The 18855-nt window shown below is 40.8% G+C and overlaps 1 protein-coding gene across 1 annotated transcript; it reads right to left on the bottom strand.

Annotated features, from left to right (window-relative positions):
* Positions 1-2914: 2914 nt before the first annotated feature.
* On the bottom strand, positions 2915-11265 carry LOC117481534 (fascin-like). The gene is made up of 5 exons (XM_034129250.1): positions 10291-11265; positions 7929-8085; positions 7700-7821; positions 5615-5785; positions 2915-4241 (listed from the first exon to the last, which is right to left on the bottom strand). Exons 1-5 carry the CDS (start codon positions 11114-11116, stop codon positions 4036-4038), a joined length of 1482 nt encoding a protein of 493 aa, XP_033985141.1. The 5' UTR covers positions 11117-11265; the 3' UTR covers positions 2915-4035.
* Between the last annotated feature and the right edge of the window lie 7590 nt (positions 11266-18855).

An 18855-nucleotide genomic window follows, 5' to 3' on the forward strand; every position in this document is an offset into this window, starting at 1 on the left:
AGTTAAAGTGTTTCATAGTTAGCTTAGCTAAGCATCAACCTAGCACTGAAATATATGGATGTTATGTGACAGTATTTCTGAGAAAAAGTCAGCTGAAATGGTGGCATGGTTGCCACTGCTTTACGTGTCGACAGTTTGTTTGAACGTATTTGCAGCAGTAAATGTGGCTGTTTGGCCACTGACGTTGCCATAACAACACATGAATTGAAATGTGCAACCTCTTTTTGTGACAGATTTTTGCATGAAATTATAATTCTTCTGAATGATATTCCTATTGACAGCTAGTTTCTATGTGAACATTATGAGATGGACAGCCAGAGAGAATACATGAAAAACAGTTATGAAATACTGTATGACAGTAAAACAAGAATACAGTTTAAAAGGGGAGTGATTTGTAAAATATAAGAAAAAGAACATCTGTTTACAGTTCTGTTTCATATGGGTGTTGAGAGATGTATCCATAGATCTCTTAATTTTGCTCTCAAAGTGCACCAGATTGATGCTTTTAACTTCAATATTTAAAAAAAATCTTCCCGGGGTAGCATGCCCCAGGACCCCACTAGAGAAGGTGAAGTCCGCCCCCCGCTTAGAAAAAATAGCACTTTACCCCTGCTTACACCTGAGTTGATTATCAAGCCTTCATTGTAAGAGTAGAGGGTGTACTGTGTATTAAAGTAAACAGATATGGTTCTAAACTGTATTGAAGTAAACATGTATTATTTTGAATTGTATTTTAGTGAACATGTATTGTTTGAACTGTTTTAAGTAATCCCATATATAGATATTGTCTTCTCACTTACAACTCACTGACCCAGAGATCCTGTTACACACACATACACCTCCTCCCACCAGCACACACACATATTCTTTTCAAGGTTCTTTCTGGGCATCAATATATCTGTGTACAATGTTTGGTTGTCTGGGAAAGAATAGTTTGTGTGAAATATTCCTTGGGAAAGTAAAGGAGTGAATATCGGTGCAGAGATAAGATTTACTCTGTTCTTGTGTACTTCCGAATCTCACGCTCTGCTCAGAAGAAAACATACTTTTTCTCAGAACTCTGATTCGCTGTATTGGACCCGACCAGAAGTGAATCCAACCAGTAAAAACACCTGGGAGAGTGAGCAGCTCACACAGCTCCTCCCCACGGACTCTCTGATTCGCTTCGGAGTAAAATGGGAAGGAAGAAGTCAACACATCTCCGCCCCAAAATATGAATATGAATACTGTTGTTTTTGCATGTAAAATGCTTCCTGTTTTCTGACTGGCTGGTCCCGATACCTGTATCGCACAGCAGTGGAAATTGAAAGTCCGGAGTACTCTGTAAACTTGTATACGTGTTTTGTTTCTTACCAGTAAAATCAGATTATTGTTATAACCTTTATTCCGGTGTTTTGAATTTCTTCTTTATTAAATATAACCAGCCTCATCTAACGAACGGCGCGTAGCGGAGGGGGGCTTTAAGCCACCATCCAAAAGTGTTTGCTACAACAGTATGTGTGTGTGGGGAGTGTTGCAGTAGAAAATTCCACTGTAGCGCCGCGGCCGCCACCACTGTGGGCTAAGCCCCGAATGTTTCCAGGTCCAGGCGACGCCCCTGGGGCTGTGTATGTGGGCGATGGCTTCATTGTCCACTTGGCACCAACCTGTGAGTCCCCCCCCCCAGGTAGTATGAGAAAAATAAAGAGCTTTTTGAACATTAAAACATGGAGACATGTCACAGGAGAGACACAAAACACACAAATCAAACCTCAAAACGAGCATACTAGGGCCCCTTTAAGTCATGCCAGTATGTTGTTGTCCGTTTGGAGCTTAATGCTAGCTTTTTCCTTCTGCTGATTGCAATACGCTTAAAAAATTCATAACAGCGCTGTTAATATATGAATTTATCCTGGAGTTATCCTCACAAAATCTAATGGAACAAACCCATTGACTCTTTGTCGAGTTTGGCACACATGTGACTCTGTAAGAGAAGCGCTGAGTTTCCTCTGCAGATGGACGGAGGAAGAGGAAGAGGAGTAGGTTACCTCCCTCTACTCTCGTCTTCCTTTCCCTTGTACAGTTTTGGCTCAGAGAAATCTCAAGGGGATATGATGCATGTGCTTTCATCCTTCTCCCACACAAAACAGCATCTATCACATCACAATTGAATCCTCGATGGCCTATTTTCTATTCAGGTTTTATGGAGGAGGAAGATGACAACCAGTGTGGCTAAATGATGGAGCTCTATGGCACTGAGGAGGAAGATATAATATTAAGTTGAACAAATAAGTTAGGATCAATTCAGCAATGGTTTTGGAAATATTAACTACCACCAAATTAGCCTTTAAACAAATGAAGGGTCGCCAGTTCAAGTCCCGATCGGACCAAAAAACGACAAAGTGTAGCTGATGTGCAAGTTCACCTTCTGGGCCAAGGTGTCCTTGAGCAAGGTACTGAACCCCTGACTGCTCCATTGTTCTGCACAACCTGGCAGCCTTTTCGCTCTTGCACCTCTCTATAAATGCATGTGTTTGTACATATGTGTTCAAATGTTATCTGGATAGGTCCTATGCATGTGTGTGTGTATACAATAACAGAGTTGAAAACTGAATTATTAATAAATAATAATCATTTTTCTTTCTTTTTCTTCTCTTAAAGAAGACAATTGTTGGGAACTTCGCTCTCTGGGCGTCATGAATATCTGTTCAAAATGTTGTGCCAACCCATCTATATGTTGAGATGTTAAGATCTCAACCAAAGTGATTGACGACTGACCGACAGACTGACAATGCAACTATAGCATGGCTAAAACCACGTGACTCCAATGTTACCAGTTACCAAATTAAAACTGTTTAGTTAAAAGTTATTTGGAAAATCCATGCATCCTGGAGAAATAAAACCAATTGCCAAGAAGAAGAAGTCCAGGAGAACGTCAAATATTAAGAGGGAAAACTTTATTGAGGTTTTTCAGATCAAGTGTAAGAACATGAAAAGAGAGAGGAAGGCACAGCCACAATTATAGCCAGACACTCTTTCATTGCGTTTACACACCATCCATTTCATCATAACAAACATGTGCTTTTCACGTATTGTAGTATTGTAGTTGTGCAGAATTAGTCATAGCTGGAATAAATGTATCTATGACTATATTTGTATGTATTCATGTGCATTTGAGTGCATAGTAGCTTACCTTCAACCTCCTTTTCACTACTTTTAACAGAACGGATGATTATTCTCACTCAGAAGTCTCCTTAAGTTGATGATTCAATCTCAACGCTCCTTTGATTTGTTTCCAAATATAATTGAAAACCTTACACTGCCAATCAGAGTGGATTACAGTCTTTATGGAAAACCTTCCACTACTGACTACTTCCTGTAGATGCGTCTGTCTATAAACAGATTGTGTCTTCCTGCACACCAAAGAGAAGGAAATAAATCTGGCAAGTAGCATACAGGCAACATGTTAGATCTATTCCTTTCTTTTAAACCCTCAGGACACTTTTTCACTTGGTTACTATGTTTCTTTTAAGTATTCAGCGACATAAAAGCCTTATATACAGCAGAATAATGTAAATTAGTAACATCCCTTTATCTAGTTTGAGTTGTGCTTAATAGTTTAAAAGAGAGTAGGAGATGAAAGTAGCGTATAGAGCAAGCAGGAAATGTAACAAGAGAAGGTTAGTAAGTGATGATTTATAGCATTCAGTATGTTTGTTTACACCAGTAGTCACCACAGTTAGGCACAACATTTCCCAGCGTGTGTAAATTTGATAGGAAGTGAAACCACATTATGATTTATTCATTACACAACATCAGTACATCCACATGTCCAGTTAAAAAGCCCAGTAGGAAGAGATAATAATAATGGAGAAAGAAAATAAAACACCTGCAGTGCTTTGGTGCCATGACTTCCAGTTTAACACATCCATCCATCCAGACCAATTCACGATTACACACACAGGCACACGTATGCAAAACAAAAAAGCTACCTACAGTATTTATCAATAGTTTGAAGCATTGTGTCAGGTAGAGTGGAGGTCCAGCTTTGTGTTCTCAGTATTCCCAGAGGGTGGCGCTGTCCAGGGAGTCGGCGCTGGCCTTCAGCCCTCCAGCGTGGTCTCCCTTCAGGTACTTCCCCCCCAGAGCACGGATGGCCATCTTGTTGAGGTCACAGAACTCAAACAGGAACTGGACGGGTGTGGAGCCGCTGCATCCCACCGCCGTGTCCTCTCCAACACACCAATACTTCCCCTGGGAGTCTGGAGGGAGGGAGGGAACACACACACACACACACACACACACACACACACACACACACACACACACACACACACACACACACACACACACACACACACACACACACACACACACACACACACACACACACACACACACACACACACACACACACACACACACACACACACACACACACACAACACACACACACACACACACACACACACACACACACACACACACACACACACACACACACTATAAAGCACCGGATGATGTGTATACCAAGGGAAAACGTCTGTGGCTGAACAGTGAAGCCCATGTGGAAGTAACAGAAACTGCAGTTCATTGAACGTCCACTTGAGGCTCATTCCAAAAGCAAGTCAATCCCCATAGTCCCCCCTTTAAAGCAAATGTATTTAACTACCGTTCAAGTTACCAAGTTATGCAAGCCTTAACATAGAAAGAAAGCAAGAAAGAATAGCTAAGTTGTTTATTATTTTATTGGAGTTTTGTTTGATTTGTTTTTGACTATTGTAAAGGCCTGTTTTCTTGTAGAAAAAGTTATTTATTTTGAGCATTGCACAATATCATCCCACCATCGGAGGACAAGCAGCTCATCAGCTGTGAGTAACAAAAATATAAAGGAAAGAAAACGAGTTAGAAATGTCTGTTTAAGGCGTCTATTGGCTTGATAGAAAATCTAGCTAAAGTTAGTTAACCCTAACCCTTAAGAGCTTGGTAAAAAAAAAAACGTTTTGGTCGATATAGCTAGAATCACCTTTTCACACCTGTGCAACGACATCTACATGCCTCATTTCCCTTTTTACATTATGTTATCACTGTATCATCATGGAGGAAAAGGATAACAGATATTTCATCAGCACTAAGTAGGTTTGATGGCTGAAATGATGAAAGGTTTTTGATGTAAGGTGGTTGTGGAGCCATGTAGCCGTGACGTTATTCCCATTAGATCTCTAAACATTGACTGTGTCTAGAGCAAAGTGGAGTTTTATAGACCTGTGATGTACCCGCACTGAGACGAGGAAATAGGAGCGTGGTGCCCAGGGTAATGTGAATCTGTTAAAGTTTGTGCATTGTTTTGCAATTCTTGAATGTTTGATTTTCCCATCTAACTTAATTGTACTATTGACCAAAAAGGGAAGAATAAATATTACCTCATTGATTGCTCTGTTATTCCCATGTACAAGAATCAAAATAGACACCAAAGGGCAAACCGTTGTAATTTTTTACAAACAGAAACATCCATCATCAGGATGCATGTTATTTTCACATAGTTTTCTACACATTGTTTTTTTTTAAATCATGTGTCTTGTTGAAGATATGTAAAACATGCAGGAACAGCACAACAGTTCTGTTATCCGCTTACCTTTAAGAGCATAAGCTCCGTTGTGAAACTCCAGCTGGAAAACGTCGTAAGATGCTCTGTTGGAGTCCAGGGTCGCCATCCCTGCTTTACGCGCCCCGATGAACCCGTGCTCCCCACGAAGGACGATGATTGGACGGTTGATCAGCTTCATCAGGAACTGTTCAGCCTCACCTTAAGAGAGCAGGATTTTGATAAACCAACTCTTTCCCCAAAGCATCTTAAACGTCACCTATTATGCAAAATCCACTTTTTCATGTCTTTTATATACAGGGTTCCTGCAGGTTTCGCCAACTCAAATGTAAGACTTTTTAAGACCTTTTTAAGACCACTTTGAATAGAATTTAAGACCTATTTCACGGCAAGAAAGTATGAAGGAAAATTGCTATGAAAGAAGAAATACGTCCTATAATTACTTACAAAGTAAATATATTCACGTTCAACATAACAATGACTGAACATAACAGTACACAGTTAGCGTGTTAGCCAAAAGTGTGTGTGTGTGTGTGTGTGTGTGTGTGTGTGTGTGCGCGTGCGTGCGTGCGTGCGTGTGTGTGCGTGCGTGTGTGTGTGTTAGGGCTGTGCAATTAATCGTTTTTTAATCGCAATTACGATTTTGGCCTGCCACAATTACAAAAACATCATCGAAAAAAACTATTATTTTGCTTTGCTAGGTTGTGACAGTGCACTACAACATATTTGATCTAATTAATTTGAGTCTAATTTATTTTTATTTATCATATTTATATATGTTTAGTAGCTTGTGGAAGTGCGCTCCAAAATATTTGTTGATCTTGTTTATTGGTATTTATTATTTTGGTATCATTTATTTAATTTATTTGTGTATTGGTTTTTTAGTTGAATTATACGTTCAGGGTAATCAACAGTTAAAAAGAGACTGTTCAAATTATTATTTGTTTAAAAGGGTTAGGGTTAGGGTTAAAATGGATGTCAAAGTCAATGAATAATCGTATTTAATAATCGTGATATCAATTATTGACCAAAATGATCGTGATTATGATTTTTGCCATAATCGAGCAGCCCTAGTGTGTGTGTGTGTGTGTGTGTGTGTGTGTGTGTGTGTGTGTGTGTGTGTGTGTGTGTGTGTGTGTGTGTGTGGTCATTAGTCAAATTAGTGTGTGTGAGAGAGAGTGTGACAAGAGCTATATTCAGAGCTCTGCTGCCTTGGCTACAATATTTCATTGTTGCTGCTTTTAGGGTTGACGTAGACCCAAACGTCACCCGGAGGTCCCCCGATGTTGCGGGAGCTGCTGCACTAGCTAACGCTGCACTAGCTAACGCTACATTAGCAAAACAAACGCTAATTTATTTTGCAAAAGGTGCAGCGGGCTTCACACACGTTCCCCTCCACTGGTTTCAACCAAGCACTAAATTCGATGTTTTCCAACCAAATACGGTTGAACTTACACTTCCCCATATTTATTTGTAAGTAGATTCGAAGATACCTGAGTTTCTGACTGCCGCTAGCTGAAGCTTGGTTGCTAGGTTACTAGCTGGGTGTTCACCGATAAGGGGCCGGGGGATGCAAAGTTAGTGATTACTGGTTCCATGTTGATTTATTTCAATACAGATTGTTGGGTGGAACTGGTTACTTTCCAGCCCGGACATTTCCCCCAAAACACATTTAGACGCTATCGCAACACAGAAGTATCTTTCAAATCCCATCATTTTTAAGACCTTCTTAATTATATTTAAGACTTTTCAAATTATTTTGATCATATTTAAGACCTTTTTAAGGCCTTCAATTCTGATTATCAAATGTAAGACTTTTTAAGACTTTTTAAGACCCCGCGGGAACCCTGTATATATAAACATGTGTCCCCTCTGTGTAAAGAGATTCTGAAAGTTTCAGGAACAAAGATTTGCTCACTTTTTGTCCTGATCCATTTATACAAAAACCTGTCTGAAAATGAGCTGATCAGATTTTGGCCACTTTATGATGTCATAACGATTTTTTGGCTTGTGTAACCATTAGCCAATAACCAACCAAGGCAACCTGAAAAACAGTATAATAGGGGGCCTTTAATGAGAGGATGATCGTAGCTTATTGACAGGATCGTCACTGACCTGTGGTGTCGACAGTAGCAGCTAAGTGCCCGTTCCTCTTGGCAATCACATATTTGTTGTTGGCTGCACGCACACACACACGACCGTCACGCCACTCCAGCTCAAAGTAACTGTCGGCCGACCTGTGACACACACATTAACAAACTCAATGAGCAAACTATGAGGAATATGCAAATGAGGTGCGTGACATTTAACATGACCCAGTGTGTGTTTATGTGTGTGTGGTTACTTGGTGGATGCCGTGCACTGCAGGCCCCCAGATGCTGTCAGAGTCCAGTATTTTCCAGCAGCGGTTCTGAAGGCACACTTCCTGTCCTCACGGCTCATCTCCAACTGGAACACTTCCTGATCTCCTTCCTCGTCCTGATTGGCTGACAGGTCAATGCCTAGAAAAGTGGGACAAGCTGTTGTCAGTTTTCATTCAGTCTGAAACTCTGAATCCCTCCTATTCATGAGGTTGACTCTGAAAGGGACACAACGTCCTACTCTCTGTGCCCAGTTTTAAAAGGGTTGTTTCACAGATTTGTTGCAGCCTACAGCGGGATGAGCCAGTCCTGAAAGTGACTTTGTTAAGTGAGGAAGGTGATGGGGAAAATCATAGTGGAACAACAACAAAGCAAGTGTTTCCAAATATGAAAAGAATAGATTTGCAAATATCAGTCAAAAAGTCTTGTTACTGCATTATGTTGTAATGAGGACAGAGTGGACACATATCTCCGCTTCTCTCATGGTGAATATCTAGACTAGAAACACGAGACTTTAATTAAAACAACACATACTGTAAGTCCCAAAATGAGGAGTTCAGACTCCCTTAAAGCTGGCTACACACCAACCCGATTTTGGGAGTCAATGGCCGTCAGAGGCAGTCGGGCATTCGCGGCGCCCTACTCAGGTTGGTGTGTCCCGCACCGTCGTCTCTTTATGGCACCTTTTCACACCTCCCGATGCCTCCCGCGGCCGATTCAACATGTTGAATCGGCCGCGGGAGGTCAGAGAAAGTCGGCCCAAGCAATCACTCTGATTGGCTGTTCACACTACCGCTGCCTGCTGGTAAGGACAGTTATTGCCATTCGTCGACTGAAGTATTTGCGGTGTGTTCGTAGGCGGGCGGCGTAGCCGATGCAGGCGACGTAGCTGACGTAAAAGTCGGGACGCCTTCAGTACGCGTTCTTTGGTCTCAGGTGGGTGTGTAGCGGCCTTAAGACTGAACATCCAGTCATAACTGAGAACTACTTGCAGTAGTTATAATACTGAGACTATGTCCCAGTTATAACTGAGACTATGGCAATGTCTCAGTTATGTCACTCTAACCTAGTCTCCGTTATGTAACAGAAGCTAAGTGGCAGTTATAGTTAATTTACTGAGGTTAGGTTTCAGTTATGTAAGAGCACTCGAGCATTATTTATTGATTTTTAACCATTTGGGAGCAGAACAAGCTGTGAACACACTGACATTATTTGAAAGAGATGTGGTGGACATGGACAGCAAACAGTTGCATCCATTACGAGTCTTGTTTCTGGCCTACTTATGAATCCAAGTCTAAAATCACCACTCAAAGCTTTTTATGGATTTCATACCTGCTCTTTGACTAACTGTCTCCCCTTTCACCTGTAATGCGACCCCTTTGCTAACATAAAGCCAGCCATTTTTGCAGCTCTGAAAGTATTTTTTTCCCCAAACATAGACGTCACGTGACAGACATGCATCTTAACCATAGACAGTATATATAAGATTGTAACCTGCGAGTTGCTCAAAAAGATTTAAGGTGACTTATCTCAAATGACCCAGCTGGGAATCTCTCCACCATAGAGGAGTTCAGGAATAAAGCTCTTCATTTAGACTTGACACAAAAACCTATTTAACCATTGAAACACAGTCTAAAAAGTGTCCATTACGCCCCATTCCAGTTATTGGGCTATATTGATGCCGGTGGTCCATTAAAAATAATGTTTACTACTTCAATGAAAGACCAGGTCAGAAGTCGCTGCCCTGCGGTGACCTCATTAAATCATGATTATCTTTCTTCTGCTGCAATCCATCTCTCTAGCACACACACCATCTCTGCTTGCATTAAAGCGTATTGACTGCTTGAATAAACTGCTGTTAATGATCAGTCTGGCCCAGAGAGTGAGACTGAGTGGCGACAAGACAAAGAGGTAACATGTGGCATAAAGATCCACATTCAGGACTGAGTCACACCTCCCTCTGTTCACTCTTGTCTCTCCATTTGATCCCTTTTGTCTCCAAAACAAACCATTCCTCGTGTTCTGTCTTTATTCTCAGGCTATTCTGAGATAACGGATGATGGATAACTGTAGACTGAAGCTGATACTGAACCAGCAGCCACAATGCAGGGGTAGAATTACTGCAGAAAAATGTTAAGCTAGGCAGAGGCTGGCCAAAAGAAGGGAGGAAGGAGAAAGGGAGAGTAATGAAAAACACATGGTGTGAGGAAAATGAAGTAACAGGGGTTTCTAATTCTCCAGAGACGAATGCAACAGCTGCATGGTGTGTGTCAGTTATGCAGTGACTTCATCTGTACAGTGAAATATGATTTGTGTTTCTGGCTCTGATTGTCTGCAGAGCCTCACCTTGCCTCGTGGAGACGTTCCTCTCGTTGCCTGCAGTCAGCACGACCTGCGCGTGGCTGCGCTCGAGGCCAAACAGTTCATCCTTCCCCACGCGGCCGCTTTTCCCAGACTTCATTGTGCCGGTCGGGCCCGCGGGCGCCAGGTAGAGGCCGTTGCAGTCGCGGAAAGCCACTTTCCCGGAGCGGAACTCCAGCATGTAGCCGGTGTCCTTGTCGGTGTTAGTGGACAGGCTGCCGTCACTGCGGAGGAAGCGGTTGTCTGAAGTCTCCAGGTGGTAGCGCTGGTCCCGATACACCAGAGTCACCAGAGAGTCCACCCCCCAGGGGACGTCCCGGTCTATGGACACCTCCTGCCGCCCCCCTTTCGTGCTCAGGTGCGCGAAGCGTTTGCGCGTGAAGCTGTACAGGTTGACCTGCGGGTGCACGGCCAGGTGCACGCTCCATTTCTCTGCCGGTGTGGCGGTCTGCGCAAAGCAGGTGATTCGGTCCTCGCTTCCGCCCAGGAACCGGCCGTGCGGCTCGGACTGCAGAGACCACCGCCCGTCCTCGTGCGCGGTGATGACGAAGCGGCAGTCGCGGCCGCTGCGCGTCTCGCTGTCCGCGGTCACGTTGCCGTCTTTGTCCGTGGCGAGGTAGCGGCCCAGGTGGGAGCGGAGGAACACCGCGCTGCCGTCCTCTCCGGTCTGCTCCAGGGTCCAGGTCTGCTTCTTCTTCAGGCTGCTGGCCGACGCGTTGATCTTAAAGCCGAAGGTCTCCGCGGTCAGATACTTCCCCGCGCTGTTGATGAGCCCCAGAGGGATCTGCAGCAGGTCCCCGTCAGCATACATGACTACCGTGTGTCAGAGATAGAAAATAAAAGGAGAGGATTCTTGTTTAGACAGGCGGACAGAGAGGAAAACGTGGGGGAGTGTGAGGGAGGGACAGAGAGAGAGAGAGCTGCTCTGCTGGCTGGTGATGAGGAGGAGGAGGAAGATGATGAATGTCCCCTGACTGCAAATCCAGACTGCCTCTCTGGAGCTGCAGGAGTTTCAGGACTGGGAGTTTTTTTCCTGCTGTAACGGCAGAACACGCCCCAGATATACAGGCAGAAGAGCTGGAGGGAGATTACAGCAATTTTGGAAAACCACCCCACCCACACACAGAAATACTGTGTATTCAGTATCATCCCAACTATTATAGCTCATGAGAGGTTGAAGACGTGCTCGGATCTTGTAGCCTACTTAAGTTAACGTGAAATACCAGTGTAGAAAATATTCATTACAAATAAAAGTCCTGTAATCAAAATGGTACTCAAATAACTGCATCAACATTTACCAAAAGTAAAACTACTCCTTATGCAGTTTGGCCCATTTCAGATTAATATACACTATATGTTTTGATTATAATTATTGATATATTATTGTGTTTATAAAACTTAAAAGGTGGAACACATTTGTATTTATACCGCTGGGTAGCATATTAATTTAATCCAGGTGTAATGATAGTCTTATTTAAGTGATGATTATATTTTACATCAGTAATCCATATCTGCAAAGTAACTAAAAGGTAAATGTAGTGGAGTAAAAGTACAATATTTACCTCTGAATTGGAGTAGAAGTACAAAGTAGCAGAAAATGGAAATACTCAAGTAATATACAAGTCCCTGCAAAATTGTACTCAAGTACAGTACTTGAGTAAATGTACTTATGTTTTACACACTGACTGTATGCCACACATTCCCCCCTTTACTTTCCCTCCCTTTGAAAGTCGTGAGTGTAAACCGGGCTTTAATTGAGATCTGCTCTCAGTTCCACATGGTTAGAGCCATTCTCCCAGAACAGAACACTGTTTGTCTCATGGCTGCGTGTCTGTGCTGCAGCTATGAAGACACGGAGGTAAAGAGGACAAGGTGACCCTAATATCTGACTAGAAGTATGTCAGCTCACTTAAACTGTGTTATGGAAGGTGTTGAAGCCCCAATACTTTATAAAATAATCTGTTACAAGTGAAAGTCATGCATTCAATATCCTAAAGCTATCAGCAAAACCCAATTAGAGAATCAAAAATCTAAGTACTACAGAAAACCTGACTCTGCACCCATTGGCATATTATTTATGACATTGTTAACACTGATACATCAATGTTTAAACAGCATTTTACTTGCTGGTTGTGGTGGAGCTAGTTTGAACTACTTTACTGAAGCGGTTCCCAATCTGGGAATCACATCCCTCCAAAAGGTCACATGTTAAATCAAAGAGGTCATGAGGTGATAAACTGAAGAGGAAAGAAAAATAAAGTTATGAAAACATTATCTTTGAAAAGTATTGAAAATGTTGACCTCAAACAGTTGTTCAAATAAGAACATGTGAGAGGTTTTGAGGGGAAATGTCCACAACTTATCAACAGTTAGTTTACAACAAAATGTGACAAGAGCCCCAACTAGACAGTGTTTTTTGTAAAGGTTAGGAACCTTGTCCTGTCTTCAACACGTTTCTGTATTTTGTAAACTAATCATGTCTGACATACAGTTTTAATCCAAACAGTGAGTGTTAGATTTAAGTAGAGGACTACAAATAATACAAAATGTTCACCTGTAATGTAGTGAAACCGTACACCATACAATGGAGATGCTCAAGGTAAGTATGAGTGAGTAAAAGTATAGCCTTCTTAATTACTTTTGATATCTGGTGGGGTTTTCCTGACTTGTTATATCCCCCTTTACAATTAAGAGAAAACATAGAGAATATGATATTTTAGGCCAGCGTGCAGGCAGTGGGCTTCTTTTTTCTCTGATCTAACTGCCTTTAATTCCCTGTGATGACATCTTGCCATTGTAAAGTACGTGATGTAGAGTAATAGGGTATATATCTATTATTCTCTACTCCTGTATTGCATTACAATTTCAGGCAGATGTGAAAAATATGGAAATCAGACGTCCACAGCCGAAGTTAAAGGTGTGGGGTTTCTGTTATGAGCTCCAGTTTTTTCCTGACCTTGTTCCACCCGTTTCCATCCCTGGATCCTCTTCCCTGCACATTATTTATCCTAGAGAGAGACACCGAGCTTATCTTTTCCCCACACCAAACACAATAATATTAGAAGCGTAATGCAGAGCCACACGAGAAGCCAATATAAATAGTTACGCCTTTTGAGTTATTTTGTTTGTGTTCTCCTGTAAAATGTCTCTTACAGTGAATCTGATTACCTACATGTGCTGTTCTGATCAGTGAAATACTTGTACAGTAACTCCTCTCAGTCAAATTCTTAAAGGGTCAGAACACCTCTGCGCAACTAAAATAGCTTACTCATGCTGCTGAATGTAATTTGAGGAAGCATGACACACTTTTTCCTGTTAAAATTCCAACAGGGTCATGGGTAGTTCACTGTACACACATTTGCATTATTTTGCATGTGCACATTTCCATGTCAAAGATTATGCAAAAAGCTGCCCAAAGACCAAATGTGGATTGTGTTCCATAAAATGACTTCACTGACAGTTTACTCACCAAGTGTTCCATCCTGAATGAAAAACTTATCTGTACAATGTGATATATGTTGGTATTTTTTTATGGACCAGTGTATGGATAAAATAGCATCTGTAGCCTAAATAAAATAACCATATTTTGTTATTGTTAAAGGTGGGGTAGGTAAGTTTGAGAAACCGGCTCGAGATACACTTTTTGTTATATTCCATGGAATGCTCTGAACATCCCGATAGCAATGAATATCTTAAGTGCTTTGACAAAAAATCCATTAAAAAAAATGTCATCTGTGGAAGCCGTAGTACTGTAAAAAGCACGACCAATCATTTTAGCCGGCCCGGCTAAAATAACTGGATGGCCTACCTGCCTGTCAGCCTTCCATCTGTGCACAAACTTATCTCGTGCCCTCATTGGTCATGTGCGCGTTTGTGTGTGTTGGAGGAGGGGCTCTGTAAGGAAGTGCAGATTTTTTCCGGTAGTGTATTTTCAAATTCTAGCGCACTCGAGCTGGTTTCTCCAAAGTTACCAACCCCACCTTTAATTTGTAAATTCAGCATGTATATTTTCTACTTTCTTGTTTATTTCTAGTCTTTTTATTTAATTTTTAAATAATTTTAATTGTACAATGCCATGTCTTTTTATGCTGCTGCAACACAAACATTTCCCAAATTGGGATCAATAAAGTATTATCTTATCTTAAAGAAGCTACATGACAACAATCCACTTGTAGCATCCTCCTAGCAAACATACAGTTAGTTGGTGAAGTGATGGGAGAGGAGACACTGGAGATCAAGAGAGCCGTGAAGAATACATGCAAAAAAGTAAATTGTGGGTTTTTGGTGGGCTTAAATAAAGATACTAAGTTTGAGAGAGGAGAGTAGTGAGGTGGAACGGACAAATCAAACAGGCCAATGCTCTGAATTTGCCTGGGACTGGATCAGGACCTTGCCTCTGCATGGAGAATCTGGTTGTGGACATGAGACTGGGACAAACAGGACATTTTGGAGGTGGGACAGTTTCAAAAAAGCTTGGCCTGGACCTGTGCTGCCTCATGATGGAGAGTGTTCAGCTTCTGAGTCCACATCGCCCCCGTCTGGGTATTTACAGAACAGCAAGGACATGGCTTTTAAGGATCTGCAAACCTGAACAAAAGCTGAGATGAAACATACTTTCACTCATCAAGAAAGTGTCAGAAAACATCGTGGGAACCGTAGAGAAGCTCTCTTCAGAAGTTTAAAGATTACATATTCCACCCGTTTCAACACAACTTATTAAAAGCAGGCAGTCTATGATTTTACTTTGCACAGTGGAAAAACAGGTGTTTCATTAAAATCAACACCAACATCAACAACCGTCCCAAAAGGACAGTATGCTTGGTTGGTGATCTCCCTTTCAGTTGGCAAAGCATTATAGGCACCTAGGTTGTCCACTGCAATGCATTGCAAGAGGTTTTGCACAAGACAACAAAAAAAGGCATATTAATTAACAAGCAAGTGCGTCGTTTAAAACACTTTATTGAATGGCGTTATGTCTGCAATGCAGGCCCTCTTAACTCCCAGTATTCTAGATAAATCAATCAACATATGTATAAACAACCTTATTGTCTTAAATGAAGTCATTGTTAACGTTAAGTAAGGTGGAGACAATATTAATGAACGGCATATCATGTTTTAAACACTTACCTGTGCATGGTGCTCTCCTCAAACAATCCGCGAAAAACCAAAATGTATTTATCGTTCCGGGAGGGTTATACCAAATAATAGGAGTAAGTATTCATGAAATAACCAGAAATAGATTAGACATATGTGAAGTATTTTGGTGTCTTGTTTATTTATGTATGACCTGGGTTCCGTTTTTTTAATGTAAAACAGGTCTAACTATAGCACCCCTGTTTTTGGAAGCACCTAAGTAAGGGGACTATAAAAAGGTGCTCTTTTCTGCCAATGCCTAATGGTAAGGCAAAGCGTGTGATGCCTTGCACAAAACTGCAAAAACATCCCACATTTGAGGGTTTGCTTTGCTGTATCTACTGCTCGCACCTCCTTATTTATTTAAAAATGTATAAATGTATCCCTAAAATCAAGATTTTTAGTTGTATTATTTACATCTGTGATTGTTGTGACATATCCAAGAGTCCTGCATAAATAGCCTTAAAGCCTTTGTAATGTGTTGTGCTTTTATCTAATTTTATTTTGGGACATTGATATTTGTATAACATTTGTGAAGCCTAATTAATCGTTTTACATTATTTCACTTTTTTAACTTCTAAAATAGAACAGAAAAACTGTCAAAAGAGTCATTATTATGTTCACTTTGTGGCAAATGATCGTTTTTTAATATTTACTTTTTCTAAATATACTAAAAAGGCAAACATTCTTCAATCTACTTTATTCTGAAAATCTAAAATGTCTGACTTTTTTCTGTATATATCAACATTGTGACTTTTTTCTGAAAATCTCAAAAACAGTATGAGGCCTTTCAGTCTGACCTTCAGATAACATGCAGTGCAGTTTTCCCCTCACTAGGTGGCAGTCTTTGCTGTGCAACATCTAACACACATCACACACAATACATACAGTGAGTACACACACGCACACGCACGCACGCACGCACGCACACACACACACACACACACACACACACACACACACACACACACACACACACACACGCAACGGCTGTCCTCTGTATAGGCAGCAACAATGAAAGAGAGATGTAATGCTGGGTGTAGCTGTTACATAGGACCCAGAACAATAATATACATAACATGTGTTACATTTTATGACATTGCATATGTGCAATACTTTCCTACACAACCCTCCGAATTCTGCACATTGCACATTGTAACTGCACATATTGTATTTTATTATATTTTTATTTGAACAGGTATACCTATACTTTATCCATATTCAATGTAAAGATTGCAATACAGTATATCTTTTTTTATCATTGTTTTTACAAATACTTAGAAAGATCCACAGCTACAGCATTAAGTGTGTCGGGTTGTTCCTCACAAACAGAAAGCAGTCTTGTCGACTTCTCGGGCTCTCAAGAAACACATTCTTGAACTTCTTAAATTATATTCTAAGAAAACTGACAATGTGGTTGTAAAATGAGATCTGCATTGAGGTTGTTTGCCCTGAACAAAAGTATGCTGGACTGCCTGGCTGTGTGGCTCTCGGGGGGGCCACCACCTGTATAAACACTGTGCATGAGGATATGATACAATAACAGGAGGTTGGTGAACACTCTGCAGAATTTGAGAGGAGAGGAAAGTGAAGAACAATGTAAAAGAAGAGATCGGCAGTTTAAATTTAGAATGTGGAAAAAGTTCACATTTCTGTTCATCAGCAATTTATCCCAACCCGGTATCACGGCAAGACGGTTGATTTATCCAGCATGCAGATCTTATCTGTGCTGATTTAGTTTCTGGTGAATCAGCTGCCCGCTTTTCCTTCTCTGTCGTTATATGTTATTGTTAGTACATTAAATAGGGAGCTCCTACATTATGCCAAAAGGCTGGGCTGTTTGTCAACAGATGGCATGGTATGTTTATTCATGACATACTCAGAGTATAGAAGATTTAAACTTGTGTAAATCATTCTTCCATATTTACTTATCAGTTGTGTTATGCTATTGGATATGGACATAAGACACATGTATCATATACATTACAGGTTACAAGCTTTATATATACAGTCTATGGTTACAAGGGAATAATAAGATTTAAGATTCACAATAAAGTTGCAGACAGGTAGGAGAAGAAAAAGAAGAAATGTGAATGTGTAGTAAGAAGCAAAGAGTAAGAAAAGCATACAAACAAAAAAGACTACTCAAAAGCAAATACTGTGTGGTTGCATAATGAAGGCTTGCTGGAAACACACAACTTTGCAATAAACCAAATAAGATGCAGCATTTCAGGTAGGTTTTACAATATATTTAGACTTACACTGGGTGGTCAAGGGCGTACAGAGTACAGAGTACCCTTAGGTAAACGCCCCCCACCCCACACCTCCGAGGGATGTGAAAAAAAATGGCCCAAAAACAAATAATAATTAAAATAATAAAATAAAATAATATTAAAATAAGAAAAATTCAATAAGATATAATACAATCATAAACACTTTATAGAAATGTAATATGAAAAAAAGTTTTACTGAAAAAATGTAAAAAAATCAATAAATCTAATTACAATTTTGTTTTGTAAATGGGGACAAAGATTTCTGTTTGCTCCTTTCAGAAAAAAACATACAGGACTTTTTAGGTTTTCATTTCCTTTATTATATTTGTGAGTTTTCATGTTTTGAGAGATTTTGTGTCTTTGCCAGCCTAAAGGGGATGTGATCCAGTCACTTCAAATCAAACCTACCTGCTCAATCTGCTGTATAGATCAGTGTTATTGCAGGCAGTCCATATCTAGTTTCTGTGAGACGTGGGTTCGAATCCCCAGCCTGGTAGAACATCTTGGGCTGTATATCTCAAATAAATCTGTCTGGCCATAAAACATAATTAAAAAAATAAAACGTTGCTTAAAGAATATTCTCAAAAATTAAGCAAATGCAGAAAACAGATGTTATTAATGTAGTCAAACCACCAGGGGAAGTGTTAGGACATGTGTGAAGTGCTTTTGGTAGAACTTGACTTTATGACAGGGACGTTTTTTAATATTGCATTGCAGTCTGCTTACTAGTTAGTTGCTAGTTTTGTGGGGACAAAATTGGCCATTTAAAAAAGTGGTGGGACATGTCCCCAGCGTCCCGAGCGCAAATAACGTATATGTTGACACGCTCGGAAGGCAGGGTTCGAGTTATGTGGGAGCCAATGGGAGCTGAGCTCCCATAAGGAGGGGTCTGAGCTCCCACGGACGCAGTGAAATCATACATCTGTGGGGGTCGCTAATACATTACCAACAACCATTATTTTAATCACAAATAAGGCATGTGTCAATGTAATGAGTATTATTTACGTTAACGAGGTAATATAGGCTAAAAGAAAAACATGTTTTCCAAAAGAACTACGCATCTCTTGAATGACAATATGCCTGCACTGCACCTCCAAGGTGCGCAATACATTATTGCGCAATCTATGCCTGTGAGCGTGCTGCG

The sequence above is a fragment of the Trematomus bernacchii genome, unplaced genomic scaffold (genome assembly GCF_902827165.1).
Source record: "Trematomus bernacchii unplaced genomic scaffold, fTreBer1.1, whole genome shotgun sequence".
NCBI lineage: Eukaryota > Metazoa > Chordata > Actinopteri > Perciformes > Nototheniidae > Trematomus > Trematomus bernacchii.

Coding starts and splice junctions, on each gene's coding strand:
- LOC117481534 (XM_034129250.1), bottom strand. CDS start 11,116: ATGTATGCTGACGGGGACCTGCTGCAGATCCCTCTGGGGCTCATCAAC. Junction 7,822..7,928: donor CAGTGCACGGCATCCACCAA/GTAACCACACAC, acceptor TGTGTGTCACAG/GTCGGCCGACAGTTACTTTG. Junction 4,242..5,614: donor CGGAGCTTATGCTCTTAAAG/GTAAGCGGATAA, acceptor CCCTCCCTCCAG/ACTCCCAGGGGAAGTATTGG.